The sequence below is a fragment of the Ictidomys tridecemlineatus genome, chromosome 9, assembly GCF_052094955.1.
Source record: "Ictidomys tridecemlineatus isolate mIctTri1 chromosome 9, mIctTri1.hap1, whole genome shotgun sequence".
NCBI lineage: Eukaryota > Metazoa > Chordata > Mammalia > Rodentia > Sciuridae > Ictidomys > Ictidomys tridecemlineatus.
This window is the reverse complement of record NC_135485.1, coordinates 120,675,597-120,697,599: the sequence shown is the minus strand read 5'-3', so window position 1 is coordinate 120,697,599 and position 22,003 is coordinate 120,675,597. Positions and strand designations below refer to the sequence as shown.

The following is a 22,003-nucleotide window of genomic DNA, read 5'->3' as shown; positions in this document are numbered from 1 at the left end:
TTTAATGGCTAATTTTAAAATGTTTCCTGGAGGAGAACTAGGGAGTCCCTAGAATCTGGAAATTGGGGGTTTTACCTTAGCGTTAATACAAATGCTGAGATCCTCGGGCAAACCTTGGGTTGGCTCGGGCACCGCCTTCCTCCTCTGTAGATTTAATGTGGCTCACGTTGAAGTTCCTTTAAGCTTTGACTCTCTTTACACTCGTGGTAAATAGGCTCTGCTCTTTACGTTATGTAAATCGTGTCTTTAAAAAAAAAATCTGCCCCACGTTGTTTGGGAATGGCGTTATAAAGCAGGAAGCAGGATGCCCTGCAAGTAGACATTAATTCACGTGTGGGCAGAGATTTGCTTATTGAAGTGATCGGAAGATATTTTCAAGAATGAACAAAACAGAAAGTTGAGGAATTAGACATATTTGGAGCTTTTCAGATTTAAATTTCTTATGAACCGTGATGATAGACTTATTCAAACCATTCCCTTTTAATACTTACTTGCAACTGTGTGTCTTTATAGACGTAAAGGTGACTGCAGTTCCTGCATATTAACAGTGCCTTGTGTTCTGCTTAATAAATGCCGATTTCCACGTCAGGGGGAAGTAGTAAACTTGAATATTGCTAAAGATAATAATGTAGTTTAATACTTAAAACGTAAACATGTATTATGGGATATATTATGACTTAAAGATTAAGAATATACCCAATTTATGGATTGAAATTTAAGCCTCATGTCTCACAGTGTCATTTTGTTGTCTGATGACACCAGACATACTTAAGAAAGAGTTGTGAATAGAAATCAGTGAGTTGGCTTAAAAAGTTGGACATTTTAATGCTGGCTATTGTTTACCATTTTATTTTAACTACCTAGTGGTTGGTTAGGTTAGATAAGGAATTGTGGGAAGAAAATATGGTCTCGATTATAGAAGAAATTTAAGAATAGAGGTATACTTAATTTGGACAATAATATGTGGATGTATTTGTCCTGCATCCAAAGGGTGTATATACTTTTGTGTTCAAAAAATATTTTAAAAGTTTCTTAAAAGTTATAAATTATTTTTTAAATTTTTATTTTATGCAAAATTTAAATCTCTCTGCAGTAATTCTAGGTGCATGAAACACTACATTACATTTATTTTACTTTTTGCAACAAAATGTGCTGATTCTTTAAAATTTTAAATGGAATTCAGCTGATCCATCTGTGCACTTTTATTTTGAAATAATCTTACATGCACCTATCTTCACAGGTCTTATTAATCCTTCTTATTTTCCAAACAAGTTGCTCTAGTGCATTCTGTCACTAAAATGAATTGCTGCTGAAAATCTCCACTGAATTGGCAGCCATGGTCTCACTATACCGTAGTGTATAACTGAACTGTAACGTATCAGGAATTTAACATCTACTTTTAAGAATTCCATAAATATCTAATTGCTTTCTTTAAAAGTTTTGATATCTTGAAATGTTTTCATTATTACATTTAATTTTTAAAATCGCAAAAGATGGGACTGGAGTTATGACTCAGTGTAATGCACTTGCCTGGCATGCATGAGGCACTGGGTTTGATTTTCAGCACCACGTACAAATAAATAAAATAAAGGTACAGAAACAACTAAAAATATTTTTAAAACATCGCAAAAGACCTGTTCACTTTCAAATTACTACTTGTTTTGTAGAAATTTGGAAGAAGTTTTAATTTAAATTGATGAAACCAACTTCCTTAGATAAATTGTGTTGTCCATTTATATTTTACTAAAATTGTATTTATCTATTTTTTATTAATATGTTTAATATATTTCCTTTTTTGCAAGACAATGAAAATATGAAAAACATGTATTTGTTAACGAAAGATGCTTGAAATTAAGATGTAGTTAACAAAGCTAAAGATTTGGTGGAATTGTTGTATATCTGTTCTGTGATTAGCTATGTTGTCCTGACCTTTTCATAATTTATTGAGTTTTTTCATTTTTTCAAAATTAAACTAGAGGTAAAAATATTTATCTCTGAAAGTGTGGTAAATATGACAAAAGAACATTTATTTATTTTTTTAGAGAGTATTTATTGATTATTTTTTTCATATTTTTCATTGGTGCATTGGGTAAAACAACTTTTAATCTACTATTTCTACTTTTTTTCTTTCTTTTTCATAAACCATTTGTGTCATTCTCTTGCCCAGGAACCCTCCTTTTCCTACTCTATTCCTTGGGTCTGCAGAATAAAGAAAAAAATTGGTAGAATACTTTGGAGTGTGAATCCACAGCTGAAAGTAAAGAGGAAAGAGTGAGCCTGGAACCCTCAATTGGTATGTCAGCTTTGTCTTGATGATTAGGGCTGCTATGCTTCCTTAGACATTTAGGTTAGATCTCAGATTGATTCTGGAATGTTTTAGAATGAATATATTAGGTCTGAGTATAATTCTCTGGCTCTGACTCTTGAATTTTGGTTCTTTTAGAGATATAATTTGGTTAATAGTGTGTTAAATTTAGGCACTTGTAAACTTTCTTAATTGTGCATTATACATATATATTTGTGTATATATATATATATATATATATATATATATATATATATACATATATATATATGAGATTTTAAGAACAGATACCTTTTTAGGAGCTCCAGTGGCACGCGGTACTTATAAGAACAGATACCTTTTTAAAGAGATAATGGGATTGGTGACTCTCCTGTGTGTCTTAAATTTCTGTAATTTCAAGTTTTTGCAATATTTTGATTGAAATTTCTTGAACTGTACAAAGTCTTGCATATATTTCTTGTCATTCTCTAGTAAAAGGAGTGGGTAAAGATTAGATGGTAGGTAGGGAGAACTGGCAGTCGAATCTAATAAGATAAAATTCAGCTGATTGTAAAATCTGGTTACTTAGTATATAGGTCAGGACAGATTTCTTTTTTTTTTGATAGATATAACTCATTTGAACCAATAATTTTATGCAACTCTGTTGGACACTAATGTGATCTTTCTCTGCACTAGTAACTTTTTAATTTTGGCTACCACACTTTTAAAGGAAATAGGATAATGAGAGAACATGATGGTACAGCATATAAGAAACCGTTAAAGTAGCATTTTCCAAATGGTTCTATAGGAAATAAATAGTTTGACAAGGGAAATTAGGAGATCATGCTGAAATTAAATGGAATTAAACAAAGATGAAAAGTTCATTTTAACTGAAACTTTTAATGGCCTTAAATATGCTTATGTTCATTATTATAGTTTGAGGAGGGAGGTGTGATTCTTTGAGACATAATTAGATGTGGAATACTTATACCCTGGAAAAGTGTTCTGAGGAACAGAACATCTTTCTCCTTTAAAAAAAAAAAAAAGCTGTTTTTACTATATTTACCATACTTTAGGAAACCAGTTTGGGAAATGTTGTTTTAAAGAAACTGAATATTTAGCCTGGAGAAGAGGAGAATTATCTTTTAGATGCAACTGTATAAAATTGGATAGGAGGGTAAATCAGGATCAATATTGAAATTTATAGAGAAAAAGATTATAATGCATTAAAAGAAAGATCTCAGTTAACCAAAGATACAGTACTTTAGATGATAGTCCATGTAAGAATCATGAATAAAATGGGTATCTGCTCTCTATGGGTGTTACAAAAGAGGATGTAGATTTCACATGGGTAAATTTGATATTTAAGGTCTCTAATAATTCTGAAATTATTTTACTAGAGGTTTTTCCAAGAAGCTTTTGTTGCTAGACTTTCTCCTTAATATAGTTTTGAGTGTTTTTTAATCATGGTATAAGTTTTCAAAGTCAATGAATAACTGTTACTAGATGTTTTACTTTTTTAATTTTTTTAAATATTTACTTTTTTAGTTGTAGTTGGACATGATACTTTTATTTTATTTATTTATTTTCATGTGGTGCTGAGGATTGTACCCAGGGCCCCACCCTTGCTAGGCAAGGGCTCTACCATTGGGCCACAACCCCAGCCCTTGACTAGATGTTTTAATCGTTTGAAAAAAACTTCTGTAGTGAAAAAATCTGAATTCAGGTATTGGTACCACTATGTTATATGATTGCAGGTAAATCACATTTTTTTCATAGCTTTTAGTTTTTAAAATATTTAAAGTGAAGGTAATATAAAATAAAGGTTAGGAGCCCAACATTTGGGCAGACAAACCTCTGAATTGAATATATGCCTCTATAATTCTATGATTTTTATCTCAGACTCACTTTGTTTTTCAAATGGAAAAGAGTAGTATTAATCTCACAGGATTGTTGCAAGTACTATATACTGTGTTTGTCATTCTGTATGGCATTTAATTATGTTAAATATATACAGAAGTAAGCATAAACTGGAATTTCACTAATTAAGAAAGTAAAGGTCAGAGTTATAAAGTGATTTGACAGAAATGTTGACCAGTGACTGAAATTCAGGTCTTTTCTCATACAAGTTCATTATTTTCATTTCAATAATGATGTACCTCCTGTCCTGCATCATTCATTTAACATTTATCATAGGCCAAGGAGTTTACATGGTGTTAGAGATATAAAAGACTAGACTCTCTTGAATGTCTCGTGGGTTTGAGGAAGGGAACAAGTGGAGGTGTAGGTGAAGAAGAGGGAGACTGACCTTCTTAGGTTCTGTGATTGTAGTGGATACAAAGGAATACCTAAAATTTAGAATTGAGAGAAGGAGAGTGGAGGTGGAGAAGGATTCCCAGAGAATACTAGGAATGAAAAATGCCAAAAAAAAGTAGGGAGGAAATGTGTAAAAAAATCTAGGTAAAGTCTAGTATATGAGAAGATGTGTATTTGAGAATTTATAAATAGGTACCTGCTGTTGGCATATAATAAGAAATGAATAATAAGTAGACTGATTATATGTGTGTGTGTGTGTGTGTGTATGTATGTGTATACATATATATATATATATATATATATAGTGCTTATATGCAATGGAATTCTTCATATCTTTGTGATCAGTTAGCCGTAAGTCAAAGGAAAGCCTCTGGGATAACTCCTAGATTTCTAGCTTTGACACTTTGAAGAAGAAATATATTTGTTTTGGTGCCCTGTATTCATTGAAAGAGTTGAGATAAGATAAAGTAACAAGTAACAGGTTTGGAAGATAGAATGGCATTCAGTTTTTTTAATATTTATTTTTTAGTTTTAGGTGGACGCCAATATCTTTATTTTACATTTATGTGGTTCTGAGGATTGAACCCAGAGCCTCATGCATACTAGGTGAACACTCTACCATTGAGCCACAACCCCAGCCCTGGCATTCAGTTTTTGATATGTTGAATTTGAGATGCCTAATGATATCTAATTTTCAGCACATATCCATTAGGCTGTTTTGTAAATGAATCTTAGCTTAGGAAAGAAGGCTGGTCCCGAAAGAGTAACTTTAAGGAAATAAGATAGATGGCACATAGAAACTATGAAGTGCATGAGTTGCTTTCCTGGAAAGCAACTTTAAAAGGAGAGTGTGCGTACATATATGCATGTGCATGGAGAGAGGAGAGAGATGCTATGCCATCATTCATCACTCAGAAAAATTTAGATAATATAAAAGTAGGAAGTACTTAAGAGTTCACAAAATTTAGCTATGTCAGTTTCTGAATATTTCATTTGCATGAAAGTAATTTAGGGGTCTTCCTTGTTTTTCAAGGGACTTAAGGTAAAATTGTGGCAGAAAGTATAACAGAATAATTTTCTTGGCAGGAAGGTAGTGTTTGAGATCAAACAGACCTGGTTATGAATCTGTCTATGCCATTTTCTGGCTCTTATGATCTTGGGTAGTATAATTCTCTCTCAATCTGTTAAGTGGAAATAATAGTTTTCTTTTAATAAGGTTAATACTTGCCTCTAGTAGTTGTAGTGATCAGTGGTAACATGTAGAAATTTCCTGATATTTATAGTACACCCACAGAATTAAACCAAACCTCTTATGATTTTATTATCAGATTATTATTCTGTTTCTGTCTGGTATCACAGTTTTGTTTTGAAGCCAATTATTCTATAGATAATTGAATAATTGGATTTCAGGCTATAGTTATTTGCAGATGCCTAGTGGTTTGAAAGGTTTCAATATATGCATAAAAATTTGTGGTTGAGTAGTATTTTTATTGTTTAAAGCCAAAAAATGAATCCTAAAGGCTTTTTTAACATTGATTTATTCTTCATAAAAATTTGTGAGACTAGAAAGTATTATTTCTGCATATGATAGATGAGGAAATTGAGATACATTGGAGCTAATATATAACTTAAAATTATATAATTAGTAAGTGAAAAGAAAGGTTATGAGTCCAAGTAATACTAGGGAAGATGGCTGCAGGGACAGTTCAATGCTCTGGAGCAGATCCTTTGGTGATATCACTTCAATCCCATCCCACTTACTGTAGAGATGTGGATATTCTTCTGTAGCTATGTGTCTGTCATATTACACTTACTTCTTACTTTTGAGAAAATGAAATATGTTTCTGAAAAAAGCATGTCTGTGTCAGCAGAGTTGGTGCAAAAAAAAAGTAAGATGTACTGTTAGTCTCGTATTTATCAAAGCTAGCCTTTATTTGATATTGTGGAATTTTGGCAGTCTTTTTACATACCTTGTCTTATTCAGTCTTAAAAGCAACCATGTTATAAGGTTATCCCATTTTTAAGTGAAGAGACTGAAGTGAGAAGAAATTGAATAAATTGTCTAAGATTGCACAATAAGGAAACCTGAAATTGAGGTGCTGTGGCTCAGAATTTCATATTTTAAAATGCTTTGTCCCAGTGACTTTATTTACATTTATAATTAGGAAGGTTCTATTGGAAAGTGAAAAAGCTTTCACAGTGTATTTTTTCTCCATGCTGCGAATTTTAATTTTTTGTATTTATTCATGATAACATTGAATGAACAACATAAAATTAATTAATAAGTCACAGCATTGATATTAGGAAAAATCCTAAAGAATATGGTAATTAAAGTACATTTTTAATGATAAGTGAGTTCTTGGCTCTTTTGCCTTAGCTCCTGCCACCAGTTTTATTTCTTAAGCTGCAGCTAGTAGGAAATTATAGTAGCTCTTGTTTTTGCTCAGATGACCAGAGGCTGTATTCTCTCATCTCTCTAGTAACTTCTAGTAGATAGGTTCAGGGACTGACTTGAATCTCTTATTCCAGTTATCGGGTTTTGGATTCTGGTGAAGCTGTTTGGGATTGCTGACAAAAAAGCAATATTGGCAGAAGCCTACTTATATTTGGACACAGAAAGTTTGAGTGGCCTATATAATAAAGTGATTTAAATCTTGGGCTATGAAGATTAACAATGATTACGTATTCTTTGATGGCAGTATGTTTTGTTTTCTTGCTCCTTTTGCTGTGTGTGTGTGTGTGTGGGGGGGGGTGTTGGGGATTGAACCCAGGACCTTATGTATGGGACACAAGCGTTCTACCAACTGAGCTATGCCCCCAGCCCTTGTTTTATTTTTTTCCTTCTCTCTCTTGTTCTTTTTTTTTTTTAAATCATTACTGGTTTTATTTATCTTTTTTCACTTTTTCTGTCCCTTTAGAAGGCTCAGGCTTTCTAAAGATATTGCTTAATTAAACAGTAATAAAAGAAGTTTCCAGTTTCTATTGTAGGGAAGAACTCTTGATGCAGAACTAAAGGGAACAAACAGCAAAGAGTAATCACCCAACATGGCAGCCACAACTGTCCTTGGTTTCTTGTACAAAGGAATGCTTCATAGATTATGGGTTCTATGACATAAATTTAAGCATTTTTAAATTTAACTTCATTTTAGGTATTACAGCCATGAATGAAGAAAATATAGATGGAACAAATGGATGTGGTAAAGTTCGAACTGGCACTCAGAATGAAGCAGCATTACTTGCTTTGATGGAAAAGACTGGTTACAACATGGTTCAAGAAAATGGGCAAAGGAAATTTGGTGGTCCACCTCCAGGTGGGGATTTGTTTATATTCTTTTAAATTAGATCTTTAGTCATTTAGATGATGTGTATGTTTCTGCAAGTATCCCAAATAGTAGGTCTCTCCTTGTAACTGCTTTAAGACCTCACCAGTCATTTTAAGGGGAAGGGATATATGCTGTGTTCGTCTTACTCCCCCACCTCCCACCTCCCTTTTCCCCCAGCTCTGCTCTTGGTTTGAAAAGTAGTTGAGAAAGAAGTCTGGATAGGTACAATGTGAAAAAGTGTACTTTTGATATTAAAGGGGAAGTTGTTTGGGAGAGAATTTGAAAGCAATGAGTAGAAAATTGCTATTTATAGAAGAAAATCAGATTCAAACAGATATAGTATTTTATTTTCCTATCAGTGGCAGTGCAGCTACTTTGTTCAGAGCCCTCCAGTTAGCTTTATTATATCTAAAGTTCTTGCTTCCAATGACCTCAGTGACTGTATCACTAAATACTTTGCTTGACCCTCAAGCATGCTGTAGCCATATAGACCTTTATGCTGTTTTGCTCTAACATCTAAAACTCTCTTTTTCTTCTTCCCGAATGCTCTTCTCTTGAGAGATTTGTCATGGCTCATTCCCTTATTTGTACTTGAACATTGTGATAAAAGAAGTTTCATGGTAAAGCTCAGAGCTTTACCATGTCACTATTGAATGCATCATCCCTTTCATGGCTTGCTTTTTCCTTCATAACACTTACCATTCACTTATTGTCTTTCTTGTCTTTTGAATATCAGCCATTGTATCTCCAACACCTAGAATAGTGCTTGGCACATAGGAGGCCCACAGCAAGTTTGTTGAATGAATAAATGATTCAGTAATGAATAAATGTTTTTAGATTTTTTTTTTTTTTGGTCTTTCAGGTTGGGAAGGTCCACCTCCACCAAGAGGCTGTGAAGTTTTTGTAGGAAAAATACCTCGTGATATGTATGAAGATGAGTTAGTTCCTGTATTTGAAAGAGCTGGAAAGATATATGAATTTCGACTTATGATGGAATTTAGTGGTGAAAATCGAGGTTATGCTTTTGTGATGTACACTACAAAAGAAGAAGCCCAGTTAGCCATCAGAATTCTTAATAATTATGAGATTAGACCAGGGAAGTTTATTGGTGTGTGTGTGAGCTTGGATAATTGCAGATTATTTATTGGAGCTATTCCTAAGGAAAAGAAGAAAGAAGAAATTTTGGATGAAATGAAGAAAGTTACTGAAGGAGTTGTAGATGTCATTGTCTATCCAAGTGCAACTGATAAGACCAAAAATCGTGGTTTTGCATTTGTTGAATATGAATCTCACAGAGCTGCTGCTATGGCTAGGAGAAAACTAATTCCAGGTAAACTGATCTTTTAAAGGTTATTTTTCCATATTAACTTTATTATTACAAATATGGAAAAATAACAGTACATCATAGATCATTATTAACAAAATATGTAATGCCGCTTAACAGGAATAAAGAATTGTTTGAGTAAGGGAAGTAAAATAAATGATTCTAAAAGACAAGAAATTATTTCTATAAAAATGTATCATGTGTATGATAATTATCAATTACTGAATTGTATACTTTAGTTGAGGTATTAACTATTAATAAAAATCCAAAGAGAATTAATTCTTCTAATGGAGACCTAGCTTTAAAGAATATTTGTCATATTAAATAAATTTCATTGTCAGGTGCTTGCCTGTAATCCAAGCTACTTGAGAGGCTGAGGTAGTAGGATCCCAAGTTTGAGGCCTTCTTGGTCAACTTAGCAAGACCCTGTCTCAAAATTAAAAAAGGTCTGGGGATATAGCTAAGTGCTAAAGCATCCCTGTGTTCAGTTCCCAGCATCAGGTACAGAGGGGATTCCGCTAAATTCTGATTATGTTTGCTTTAATAAAAGGTTTTTATGTGAGTAGGAAATGAAGGCTTAACCAAATACAAACATATGTGCTTGAGTTTCTGCTTCTTTGAAGAAATAGTTTTACTTAATATTTTAAACTTTTGTTTTTTGTTCTGATTGTCTTCAAATTAATATAATTCTTTTATACAGGAACATTCCAACTATGGGGCCACACCATACAGGTAGATTGGGCTGATCCAGAGAAAGAAGTTGATGAGGAAACCATGCAGAGAGTTAAAGTTCTCTATGTAAGAAATTTAATGATATCAACTACAGAGGAAACTATTAAAGCAGAATTCAATAAATTCAAGCCTGGTGCAGTTGAACGAGTAAAGAAACTTAGAGACTATGCTTTTGTTCACTTTTTCAATCGAGAAGATGCAGTGGCTGCTATGTCTGTTATGAATGGAAAATGCATTGATGGAGCAAGTATTGAGGTAACACTGGCAAAACCAGTAAATAAAGAAAACACTTGGCGACAGCATCTTAATGGTCAGATTAGCCCCAATTCTGAAAACCTGATTGTGTATGCTAACAAAGAAGAGAGCCACCCAAAAACTCTAGGCAAGCCACCAACTCTTCCTGCTCGTCTTAATGGTCAGCATAGTCCAAGTCCCCCTGAAATTGAGAGATGCACTTACCCTTTTTTTCCTGGAACAAAGCTTACTCCAATTAGTATGTATTCTTTAAAGTCCAATCATTTTAATTCTGCAGTAATGCATTTGGATTATTACTGCAACAAGAATAATTGGGCACCACCAGAATATTATTTATATTCAACAACCAGTCAGGATGGGAAAGTACTCTTGGTATATAAAATAGTTATTCCTGCTATTGCAAATGGATCCCAGAGTTACTTCATGCCAGACAAACTCTGTACTACGTTAGAAGATGCGAAGGAACTGGCAGCCCAATTTACATTACTTCATTTGGGTAAGTTTAAAAATATTTAAATAATATTTAATATGAAGTTAGGAATATAATGAAAGACTGTTTATAAATGTGTTTATTTAACATTATAAATGTGTTATTTAACATTAGTGCAGAGCATTTAATATTAATTTTATCTGTTTTATGAATTCATGATAAACTATTGAAAGTTGTCTCCTATATAATATTCCTACATATAGCTTTTTAAGCATTTGTTGCTTAGAAGAAAATTTGGTTTTGATTTAGACTCTGTTTCATTTACTTTATTATTTTTATAATGACAAATCCTAATTTGATAAAAATTTGTTAGTTACAGAATTTATGATGTAAACTAACTTATAATTCTGCCCCTACATCTTTGGTAAAGTCTACACAGTGATCTTTTTGAGGTACAGGAGTAGGGAGTTCTTTGAGAGACATTTCATGTGGGTTATGTATTGAGCCAGCCTTATGCTCACCAATCTGGAAATTTGTCATTATTACTCATGAAAGGAAAAAAAAAGCATCATTAAGAGGTGTTTATTACCATCATCTCTTAATAATTTGTATATTTATAAAGTAAGTTTACAGTGTTTGAGGGATAATTAATAAGGCTGTGGAGCTCATATAAAGATATTCTAACTAAATATTTGACATTTGTAAAGGAAAACATGTCACTCTGTTGGCGTCCTACTTCTTTCATTTGTGTAATTTTTTAATGCATCTATGGAATTCAATTGGTGATTCCTCTCCATCCAGAATAATATTTACTAGAAGAGTAGTGGTTTCTTGGTCAGCAATAAGAGAGAAAGATCTACTACTGAGGATTACAGTTTTTTCTTGATTATAATTGTCAAACTTTTAGCTTATATGGTTTCAGAACCATACTAATGAAGCTTTTATCTATGTAAAATTAGTATTCTCAAATTTACTCAAGAGAAGGAATCAAGAAGGAAAATATTATCATAATGGAGAGTAATTTTTATACATTGTGAAACTTACCCATACTTCTGTTTTGAATATTTTCAGGAGAGTTTGGTTTGGATATCTCATCAAAACTTCAGGGCTAAATATAGGAGTCTCCTTCAAAGAAACTTTTCAGTAGTGTCCTTCATTAATAGTTTGGAAATGTTAGGAATTTAATAGTCACACAAGATAAATTCTTAGATATTACTCTGTTTACACAAAATAGAAACTTTCTTTTTCTTTAAACAAAGATCATCTAAATTTATTAGGTGAATAGCAAATCATTCAAATTCAAATTCTTAGACAAAAATGGGTTAAAATTTTTTTTGGAGTTGGGTATAGGTAATTAGCTGCTGAGCAAGGATTTCCCTTGTGTCTGATCTACCATGGTAATGCTGACACATTTTAAAATTTTTGTCCCTATTCATTCCCTTACAAATTTACTTAAATGTCTAAGATTCTTGGAACTTGGCAGGTTTTTACGTAGACATGGTTTGCCCATATGTTTATCCCATAAAGAAGATTAGATTCGGAGGTTTTTCATCAAGTTTTAACTTTCTTATTAGGATACTTTTAACTTTAGTCCTAGGGCCTTAGTTAACTGTTATTGACCTGGAGTTCCTAAGAAAACTCTTGCAGATATGTATTGCTAACTTGATTTTGGTTAATTAATGATAAAATTAGCTTTAAGAAATTAAATACTTAGAGGGTTACATGCGGTTTCCTTTTTATCAACCTTGTATCAAAGCTGCTGTTAATAAAAAGTTAAATGATTTTTATTTTATGTATTTACTCAGTGTATTCATTATCAGGGAGAAGAACTAATAAATTTAAGCAAGATCCAGATATAAAAATATTTTAAAAATTAGATTAAATCCTAGGGCCTATTTGAGCACAATACCCAAGACCTAGGCCTTGGCTAGAGACAGTAATAGAAAAATCCATATTACACTTGAATAGTAAATATAACTGAAGTTTGCTCAGGTAGAGATAGGAACTATTACATTTAGCCAAATGAAGAGTAGGAAAGAAAGAATTTAGGGAAGCAGAAAAGCCAGAGATCCAAGAAACTTCGATCCTAAAAAAAAAAAGCAAATATCAGGCCTTCAGAGGTCATTGCAGGGTCAGGAGCTATGGACAGCCAGGAGGTTACATGTTACCACATAGTGGATTAGAAATAGATTGAATATTGCTTGAGCAGTGTTTTAGTTCACTTTTTTTCTTTTAAAAATATTGGAGCTTCTGATTACAACATTTAAAGTGTTGATCCTATTTTAGATGCACCTCCTGTAGAGTTTCATTGGGTAGTTCAGGGTTGAAATAAATTAATGGTAGTAGTATGTTTTTGGAGGGGAAGGGGTAGTGTATTTATATTCTGCTAAATGTTTCAAGGATTGAATTTTTCTGAAGTCTTACAAGGTTGTTATTGGCTCTTGGATTCTCTCAAATAGAATTCCTTGTGTGTTAAATCATCTTTTGGCTCCATTTAAAAAAATAGAAACTAATTTTTTAGTTCATTTTTTAACTGCTATTTTAAGATATTTTCTTTGAATGTGATAATTTTTTAAAATTTTTGTCTGGATATTCGTCTGTGAATCCTTTCAGTTTCATTCTTTTTTCAGGTATTGTTATCTGATCTTACTTTAATTAGTTTTGCTATTGTATGTAATACAAATAATCATTTACCTTTTTATTTCAGCTCATTTTGAAGGTATTTCTAATACCTTCTAATCCACATAATTTTGGAATTACCATCCCCATATTTTGAGTTTGAAAACTAAAAGAGGAAAGGAAAATTAGACTTTATGTACTTAAATGATCATCATTAATGTTATGAAAAACAGATATACCTTTTGAGAACTAACAAGCAACTAAATGAATATTAGAAATATGGGAGTTTAATTCTGGTGACCATTTAGTGATCTTACCCGAATCCAAAAAGTTCTTGTTTTAAAGCATATAAATTTTTAGAATCAATCTCTGTCTCTCCTCCCAACCTCTCTCCTCCCTCCCTCCTCCTGTTCCCCCTCCCGTCCCCACCTTCTCTCTTTCTCTCTCACAGGTTCCTTCCAAAATGAGTTCTGTTTTAAGCCAAATACCCTTAAATAGAAGTAAAGGTGAAAGTATATTTTTTGCTTCAAAATTATACACTGTCTCCATTTTCATAATATCAGAGAATAACCTTCCTTTATGTCATCTGGAGATGATCACCTGTCCACCAGGATAAGAAATTGTGTATTTGCCTGGCTATTTTTTAGGAACCTGTAATAAATATGATCTTCAGTGAGTCTAATAGGTGTAGACTTGAGGGTTAGGATGGATAGGTTCTGTACGAAATGTATAGTTTATAGAGACATCTCAGATCATTCAGTATCACTTTTAAATAAGTTTTTTTTTTGTAATTTTGCATTTCTTTAGTAGTGGGTCAGAATGATCATGTGAGTAAGAATCCTGCTTTTCTTAAAAGATTAATTCTGTTTTGGATCTGGACCTTTCAGTAGTTATCACTGCTTTTCTCTGGAGGACTCTCTTGTAGGAGTGGAATAAACAAAATCAAGGAGATAAAGGAAAGTTCTGAGGAGTTAAAAAATTGAAAAGTCCTGGAGAATACTTGGTGGAAGGGAAGAAGGAGTCTTCTTTGTGTTGATATGAATTTTCCTTATTAAATAATTTATTAACAATAAGTGTAGGCAAGGCATTCCTGCTTATTACTGTGTAATGCTCACTGATGGTAGTGGTTGTTTTTTCTTGACCACGTGAAACTTTAGTTTTTAAAAACAGGGATGAGAACCTCTCTATCACAAACTAGCTTGTGCTTTTGATTTAATTATACCTGATTTGTGTACTGTTGTTCTGGCCATGGTATGATGACGTTTAACTAAAGAAGACATCTTTTTTGAATACCTCTTGTGAGATAAATGTGCTTTCTTAAGCACTTCAGAGATAAAGATAAATAAAACTTGTTTTTCTCTTAAGAAGTCATGGGCTAATGAAGGCAGCACAAATGTATGCATAGGCAATTTTGGTAGTATGAGGGAGGGGCTGGCTTTCTACCTGATCCAAGCTGTAAATCTTGAGATAATATAATTAAAGAGAGGCACACAACACCAGCAAACTTCTTTAAGAAAATAGTATTGTGGTGGGTTAGTGACTGGCAGTTGTATATAGTGTTTGCTTTGGAAATTTCAGTCAGATTTTAAGAATTAAAAAAGCTGAAAAGATGTGGATGTTAACTGAACTTTTATTAGTCCTTCTGTTTAAAACTTTCCAAGTATTGTTTTTAGTACTACTGTGTTGGATGTACTTGGGGTTTCCTCGATGCATTTAGTTTTTCAAGATGAACCTATCCTGATTTCTGTGGACCACTTAAAAAAAAGTGTCATTTTTACTGGCTTTTTTTGTCTGACTTGTATGTTGCTTATCATTTGATTTGAAACAGCATCAGCATACTCTTTATTTTTTCTAGTCATTTATTTGTTAAAATATTTAGTGTATGTATTTGTATTGTTTGCTATCAGTATCATTAAATTTAGTCTTATTTTCTTCTTTCACTTGTAACTTTCAAGAGTTATGAAATAGCAAGGTGAAAGTCATGTTGAAGTTTTCATCTTAAAACTAATTGGTGCTTTTTTCTTATGAACTATTATTATTTCCAGATTGATGGGCAGAAGTGCAAAAATAAAAAAAAAATTAGATTTAAAATTTTGGCAATAAATTGTTTTGAAATAAAGAGAAACTTTTCCCCAGAGTTTTAAATTTTAATAAGTAATTTTAGTAGATATTTGAGTTAAATATAAAATGATGGTTACTTTAATTATAAGTAGAAGAAAATACTTTTAGAAAGCTATTCTTTCCAGTTTTAATTGCACCTGTGATGATGCTGTCTCAAACTGATACTCCAAAGAATAAAAATAATTTGATTTAAAAATCACCTAGTTAAGTGTTAGGTTTTGTATGATGACATATACTTGCTTTTTCGTTATTTTCTTCTGAATTAGTCAAAACCAAGATTTTTAAGATTCTTATAAAACAAATTTTACACATTTGTTTTCATATGATCAAATGGTGAGACCAAAATTCCATTAACTCAACTATGTGTCTTTGACCCTCCCAAGAGGGAACAGTCCTCATTTAAGTGCATATATATTCCTTTTGAATGATCATCTAGTATTATTCATAATTCTCATTAACACTTGTATTAATGGACCATAAATAATATAGCATTAGTTCTATAAGAGAAGCAGCTTAATAGAGTAATGAGTACTAAAATAAAAATATAAGAATCTGCAGTTTTAGCCACCAACAAAAGGTGTGACCTAAGTTGGCAAATGAATTGGTCTTTGTGTGGACTTCAGAGTCTTTACCTCTAAAATGTGACAGTTTTATTTGGTGAGCTCTAAGGAGTCTTTTGTCTCAAAAATTGGTGGTTTTGTTTAAAGTACATGTTCAAAAATCACAAAAATGGTATTTTAATATATTTTCTGTTTGCCAAAATACATTTGAATTCAAGTAATTTAAAATCAAGAACTTTTTCTAATAATTAATTCTTCATCAGTTTATCATTCCTTTCATTGTAAAATTCAAAGCTTATTTTTGCCTTTTACATAGCAGAACAACTGGATATAATATTAAAAATTTAGTCAGCCAACTGTTTTGTGTGATGACATATACTTGCTTTTATATTATTTTCTTCTCTGAATTAGTCAAAAAACAAGATTTTAAGATTCTTAAGAAATAAGTTTATCACTTCAAAGTTTTTAAACTAGTTTTTTATTTTTTTAACAGAGGATCAAGGAAAACAATGATGGTATTAAAACATATGACCAGTATTTGTTCCATAGTTATATTTACTAGCTAAAGTGATAAATTCTGATTTTATTTATTTTATAATAAATAAAATTAATAAATACTTATTTAATCATGCTTAATTCTTTACCCTATAATTTATTAATCTTTGGCTAATACATTCCTAAAATACTTGTTCTAATACAATGACTTTAACAGTAGCTATTGTTGTATTAATAAATTTAATGTCTCATTGTGTCAATTAATTCATGATTTAAAAAAAATGGTTTTAAAATTTTTCTCTCCTATCAAATGCATATAAGTTCCATTCTGAGATATCAGCAGCAGTTCATAATTTTGCCACATGGTGTCGCCTAAATATATTTTTTAATGTGGCTTTAAAAGGAATTTTAATGTTTTATTGATTTTTAGCTCCTTTGTTGCTTACCTTCTTTTTTTGTTTTTGTTTTTGAATCAGGAAAATCTGTGTGAGAAGCTGAAATCAGTCTTCTTCAACCTGTCATGCCTTCATTTCTGCTTCATATTTAGTATTTAGTATAGACAATAATAGTTTATGCTGTAGCAATGTAAGTTAGTGAATGGACTAGTGATTGGAGACAGATATTCTACATTGATGACTTTACTGCAATGAAATTATTTGTGCTTTTAATCACTTTAAAATTATTCCATGTCCCTTGCTTCCAGACTTTTTGTTTAAAATCAAATGTACTCTTACCAGTTAATATCTGACATATCAACAATCCTAGAGTAATTCATTCTCTATCCTAGAGCATCACATCTTCTATCCAGGGCCTTATAGTATGTTACCTCCAAGAATGGTACACTTCCCTGTGGATTTTTAAAATAAAAGGAAACAAAAACATTAGTCTCCCCAACTAATTAGAAGTTTTAAGCTACCAGAATATTAGTAATTACTTGAATTCTCTTGCTCCTTAAATTGATAGTTTCTAGGTAGAGAATATTAATTATATGTGGACCATTATTTTTCTGCAAGTGATATTTGAGCTGTACCAATGACCTGCATGTGGATTTTTATATACATATTTTAAAAGTAAGAAAATAATGTTTGGGTAAAAAAATTTAGGTTATTTCTGCATTACTTTGATTCAGTAAATGTAGTCTTTATGCCACACTGATAGTATAATGATTTATATTGCTATTCTGTCTGTAAGTTTAGTTTAAAAAGTACATAGGACGGTGTGGGGAGAGGACCCTAGGGGTGTATCTCAGTGGTTAGAGCACATGCCTGATAATGTGCAAGGCCCTGGGCTCAGTCCCCAGCAAACACACATACACACACACACACACACACACACACACACACACAGTTTGCAGGCCTGAAATCATTAGATTATAAGTCTTTTGTAATTATATTGCCTGATAATTTTGTGAGTATACTCTGGAACTACTCTTGGTTGTGCTTTTAAACAGTAAAACTTAATCCTTGTATAATAATTAATTCAAGGGATTGGCACTTTAATAAATAAAATAATAAAAAATGTAAACCAAGATAGAAAACTCCAGCTTCTTTTATAAAGATCTATGCCAACCTTTACTTTTTCTTTTGCACATTTTGATTGTCCCTTTTTATGTTTTATAAAGATGTTAATACTACTTTTCTTCTTTAAACTTTTTTTTGTAATCCTGTTTTGTTTGTGAATTGTTACAACTCTATAATCCTGTTAATAATTTTTTTCTTGTTAACTTTGTTTCAGAAATACATGTTCCAGTCTGCTTGTTTACTGCCCAGACTCTGGGATAAACAAATGTCCATAAATTTGCAACATGTATGTTATATATGGATACCTTCCCCCCTTTTTTTTCTTGTTGCTGCTCTGTTAATTTTTGGTTCTGGGGTGATCAAAGTTGTAGTTACAATTTTATAAAAATATTGGATTATTTGGAGCATAAAATTTGTAAGTTTCACTGTGAGTCATAATGAATGTTTAAAAAACAAATTTAAAATTGATTTCTGTACTATAAGGTTATAACTTTTGCCAGAAGTAAAAACAAATAATTCAAGTAGAAAAATGTTCATTAACTTGAAGGAGTCTTATCTTTATATCTCATGTGTTTACACGTTTCATTGAGAAATTAAAAATCCTTGAAGGATTCCTTGATATGAAATTTTGGTATACAAGTATGGAAGTAATTGTTGATACCAAGTATTGGAATTTTTTTTTCTAAGCAGAAAATTTTTTTTCTAAGCAGAAAAATACAATGACTTACTCTATGTAAAACTACTCATTTGGCTTCTGAGGATGATTTATAAACAGGATGAAATTTTCCCACTTTATTTCTTAATTTTTTCTTTTGTAATAGACTTAAGATTTTTAAGTTTTTCTCTTAAAATATAGGTAGTTTGCTGCTCACTTCTCTTGATTTTTAAGTCATCATAGTTTTATTTATTCTTATGGTTTGTATTTACAAGCGGAGAGCTGCTACATTAAATAATATGACTCGGAAAGAGAGATTGCTGGACTTCTCTTCATTCTTCTGTGGGGCAATGTGTGTGCCAGGGATTGAACTCGAGCACTCAACCACTGAGGCACATTTCCCAGGTGAATTTTGTACTTTATTTAGAGGCAGAGTCTCACTGAGGTGCTTAGCACCTCACTTGTTACTGAAGCTGGCTTTGAACTCAAGATACTCCTGCTTCAGCATCCCGAGCTGCTGGGATTACAGGCATGTGCCACTGCACCCAACTTCATCAGTCTTTTGAGGTCTCAGAAAGTAGCTTAGCAGTGTGAAGTATGCTTTCATTTGAATTAGAATTATTTCATTGCCTTAAGATTGCATTTGAATTTTTATATAATAGTAATGATTTTTATTCTCAGTTCAATTTGAAACTTTATGATAGGAGTTTTCTATGACAAGAAAGATTTCTATAGTTCAATTCGCAAGTATATATACTTAGGTCTGAAGCATGAATACATTGAAACTAAATAATCAAATATAACTGGCTTATTTATTATATTTTTTCATGCAACCTGGGATGCTTTTTAATTGTATGGTATCTCAATTCTGGGAATTTACATAATACTAAAAACCCTATTGTAAAACACAACTTTTAGGAGAGGTTGGAAAGATATTCAGTTTCCCCTTGGCCCATTTTCTTACCGAAGAGAGATGACAATCTCTCATATTGATGCATTGCAGTGTGACCTAAGAATATTAATATGCCCTCTTATCTTTTCTGTATCCTTTTTACTGGCAATGGATTCACTTTAATCTCTGCCTTATTCCACAAAACATTTGCAGTGCTTTTTATAAAGATGTAAAAACAAAGGAATGAAATTTTTAAAATGAAGGAATTCAGGAAGTGGGAAATTATGATTAAGAAAATAAAACCAAGCAAAACTTAACAATATATTGTTTATGGGTATATAAATATAAAACTTTGAAAATGTGGGGAATGATTAACATCTGAAAAATTAGAATTGTGTTTACTTTACAGGTTAGAGGAAGAATTTAGGAAGAATGCAAAATAAACTTCTAAGGCAATTTTCTATTTTTACACATGGGTGGTGAATACATGTTTTTATTTTTTAAAAATTAATTAGCTGTCCATCTGTATTATGTACATTCCTCAGTTTGTATATTTTTGTTATATAAATAAGCTGGCATAGAATGAAAGCTAGCAAACCAAGAGTAAGAATTTAAAAGTAATTCTACTCTTATAAAGATTCTTAATTTAATATAATTCACGGCAAAATAGGAAAGTTACATAGTGTCCAGGACAAATAATTCTGTTCTGCTCAGACTCTGATGTTTGCTTTTTGGTACTACAGTTTAATTAAGACTTGACAACTAGGGAAGGCTTGGAAATGCTGTAATATGAAGTATGGCAGTGAACACATGAAATGTTTGGGGCTTCATAACCTGTAAATACGGATAAGTATACTGAGGGATCATGATCGCTGGTTTCAAATGTCTGAAGGGCTGGCACATAAAACAAAGACTAGGAAGCGCCAGGAAATAGAAGTATGTCTGATGGGAATGTTTTAGGGAGGTACATTATGACAGTAAACCAGGACTATCTAAGCCCAAACTCCATATCCTTCAGTGAAAACCAAACAATTTTGTACTTTATTTAGAGGCAGAGTCTCACTGAGGTGCTTAGCACCTCACTTGTTACTGAAGCTGGCTTGATTTTTTAAGATTTATTTAAAATCTGTATTTGCAAAGGATAAATGTATAGGGAAGGAGAGTTTTTTCTAGACTCTTGCAGGTCAGAATGATTTTCCCTAGCAGTACTTCCATTGCCATTTGGAAGCCCACTGAAAAATTTAACAAAATATGATTCAGGGTGCCACAGTCTGGCTGGGCACAAATAACCGAGCTGCCACAAAGCCTTGTGGGTTCAAACAGCAATTATTTATTCCCCAACTCTCACCAGCACTGCACACACACTACTGGGGAACACACTCCTTCCACCGGGCTCCTGTGCCCAGTCTCCCTGAACCACTTCAAGAACTGCACAGGAACTCCAAAGTAGCGGGTGCGGAGGCAGATTCCCAGGAGCCACCCTATTCCCCCGGTGCAGGGTCCATATACAACTCAATCAATTCAGCATCACAGCAATTATATACAGCTTAACTCAAGTCATCATCTCAATGGTTTGCTGGTATCACCTTTCAACTATTGCCTCTGGCAATATGCTAGGCGTCATTCTGACTCCCTGTGGCTCTCAACATCAGGAAACATTGATTTGGGCATCCTTGTTCTTCTTGTACATTGCTTTAGGCCTTCTGTTTTCATTTTCTGTTTATTAACTGGCAGCAAACTGTTTAATTAATTCTTGTTAAAATGGGTTTACTTAGTAAATACTTATTCAATACTGTGCTTTGTATGAAGATCACTGTAGTGAATCAGATACACTTGCTGCAGTTATAAAGCTTTCCTTCTGTTGACGGAGACTGCTATTCAGTTACAGTTCTGATAAATGCTCTGAAGAAATACAGGGTGTTATGAAAATATATGATTGGTGACCCTACCTAATCTGGAATGATAAGTCAAGACATGGTACATTGCATTTTAGAAAGAATTTCAGCAAAAGGAAACCCAGTACTTAAAATTTAGTATAGCATATAGACAAAAGAGTATAAGAGCATAGCTTTTGAAGCTGGATGTTCTGTGTTCACATTCCAGCTTTGTTGCTTGGAAAATTTTTTTCTCTGTACTTGTATCTCTCTCATCTGTAAAATGGGAGTGAGAACATTTTATGTCATAGGGAAATTACAAGTATTAAGTGAGTTTTAAGTGATTTATAATTTATATTTCTAATTTATAAATTTATATTATGCTCATAATTATTCAGAAAACATCCATTTCCCATCACATGTAACAACAAATATTAGTAATGATAAGAGTTAAGATTCTTTGAGCACTTATTATGTATTAGGTATTCTGCTAAATGCCTTTATAGTTTATTGTTCTCACAACTTACTGAGGTAGATATTATTTTAATATTGACACTTTATTTTTAATACATGAAGAAACAGACATTGGCAGGTGAACTTGCT

The 22,003-nt window shown here is 32.3% G+C and overlaps 1 protein-coding gene across 3 annotated transcripts in view; it reads left to right on the top strand.

The window, feature by feature from the left end:
- Positions 1-22,003, top strand: part of Rbm46 (RNA binding motif protein 46) — a 42,736-nt gene that overhangs the window by 862 nt on the left and 19,871 nt on the right. For all 3 annotated transcript variants that reach the window (XM_078021987.1, XM_040293152.2, XM_078021986.1), the window contains exons 2-5: positions 2,168-2,293; positions 7,750-7,911; positions 8,786-9,253; positions 9,948-10,730. In XM_078021987.1, coding sequence (XP_077878113.1) covers positions 7,761-7,911; positions 8,786-9,253; positions 9,948-10,730 — 1,402 coding nt within the window. In that variant the 5' untranslated portion in view covers positions 2,168-2,293; positions 7,750-7,760. The remainder of the gene's footprint in view (positions 1-2,167; positions 2,294-7,749; positions 7,912-8,785; positions 9,254-9,947; positions 10,731-22,003) is intronic.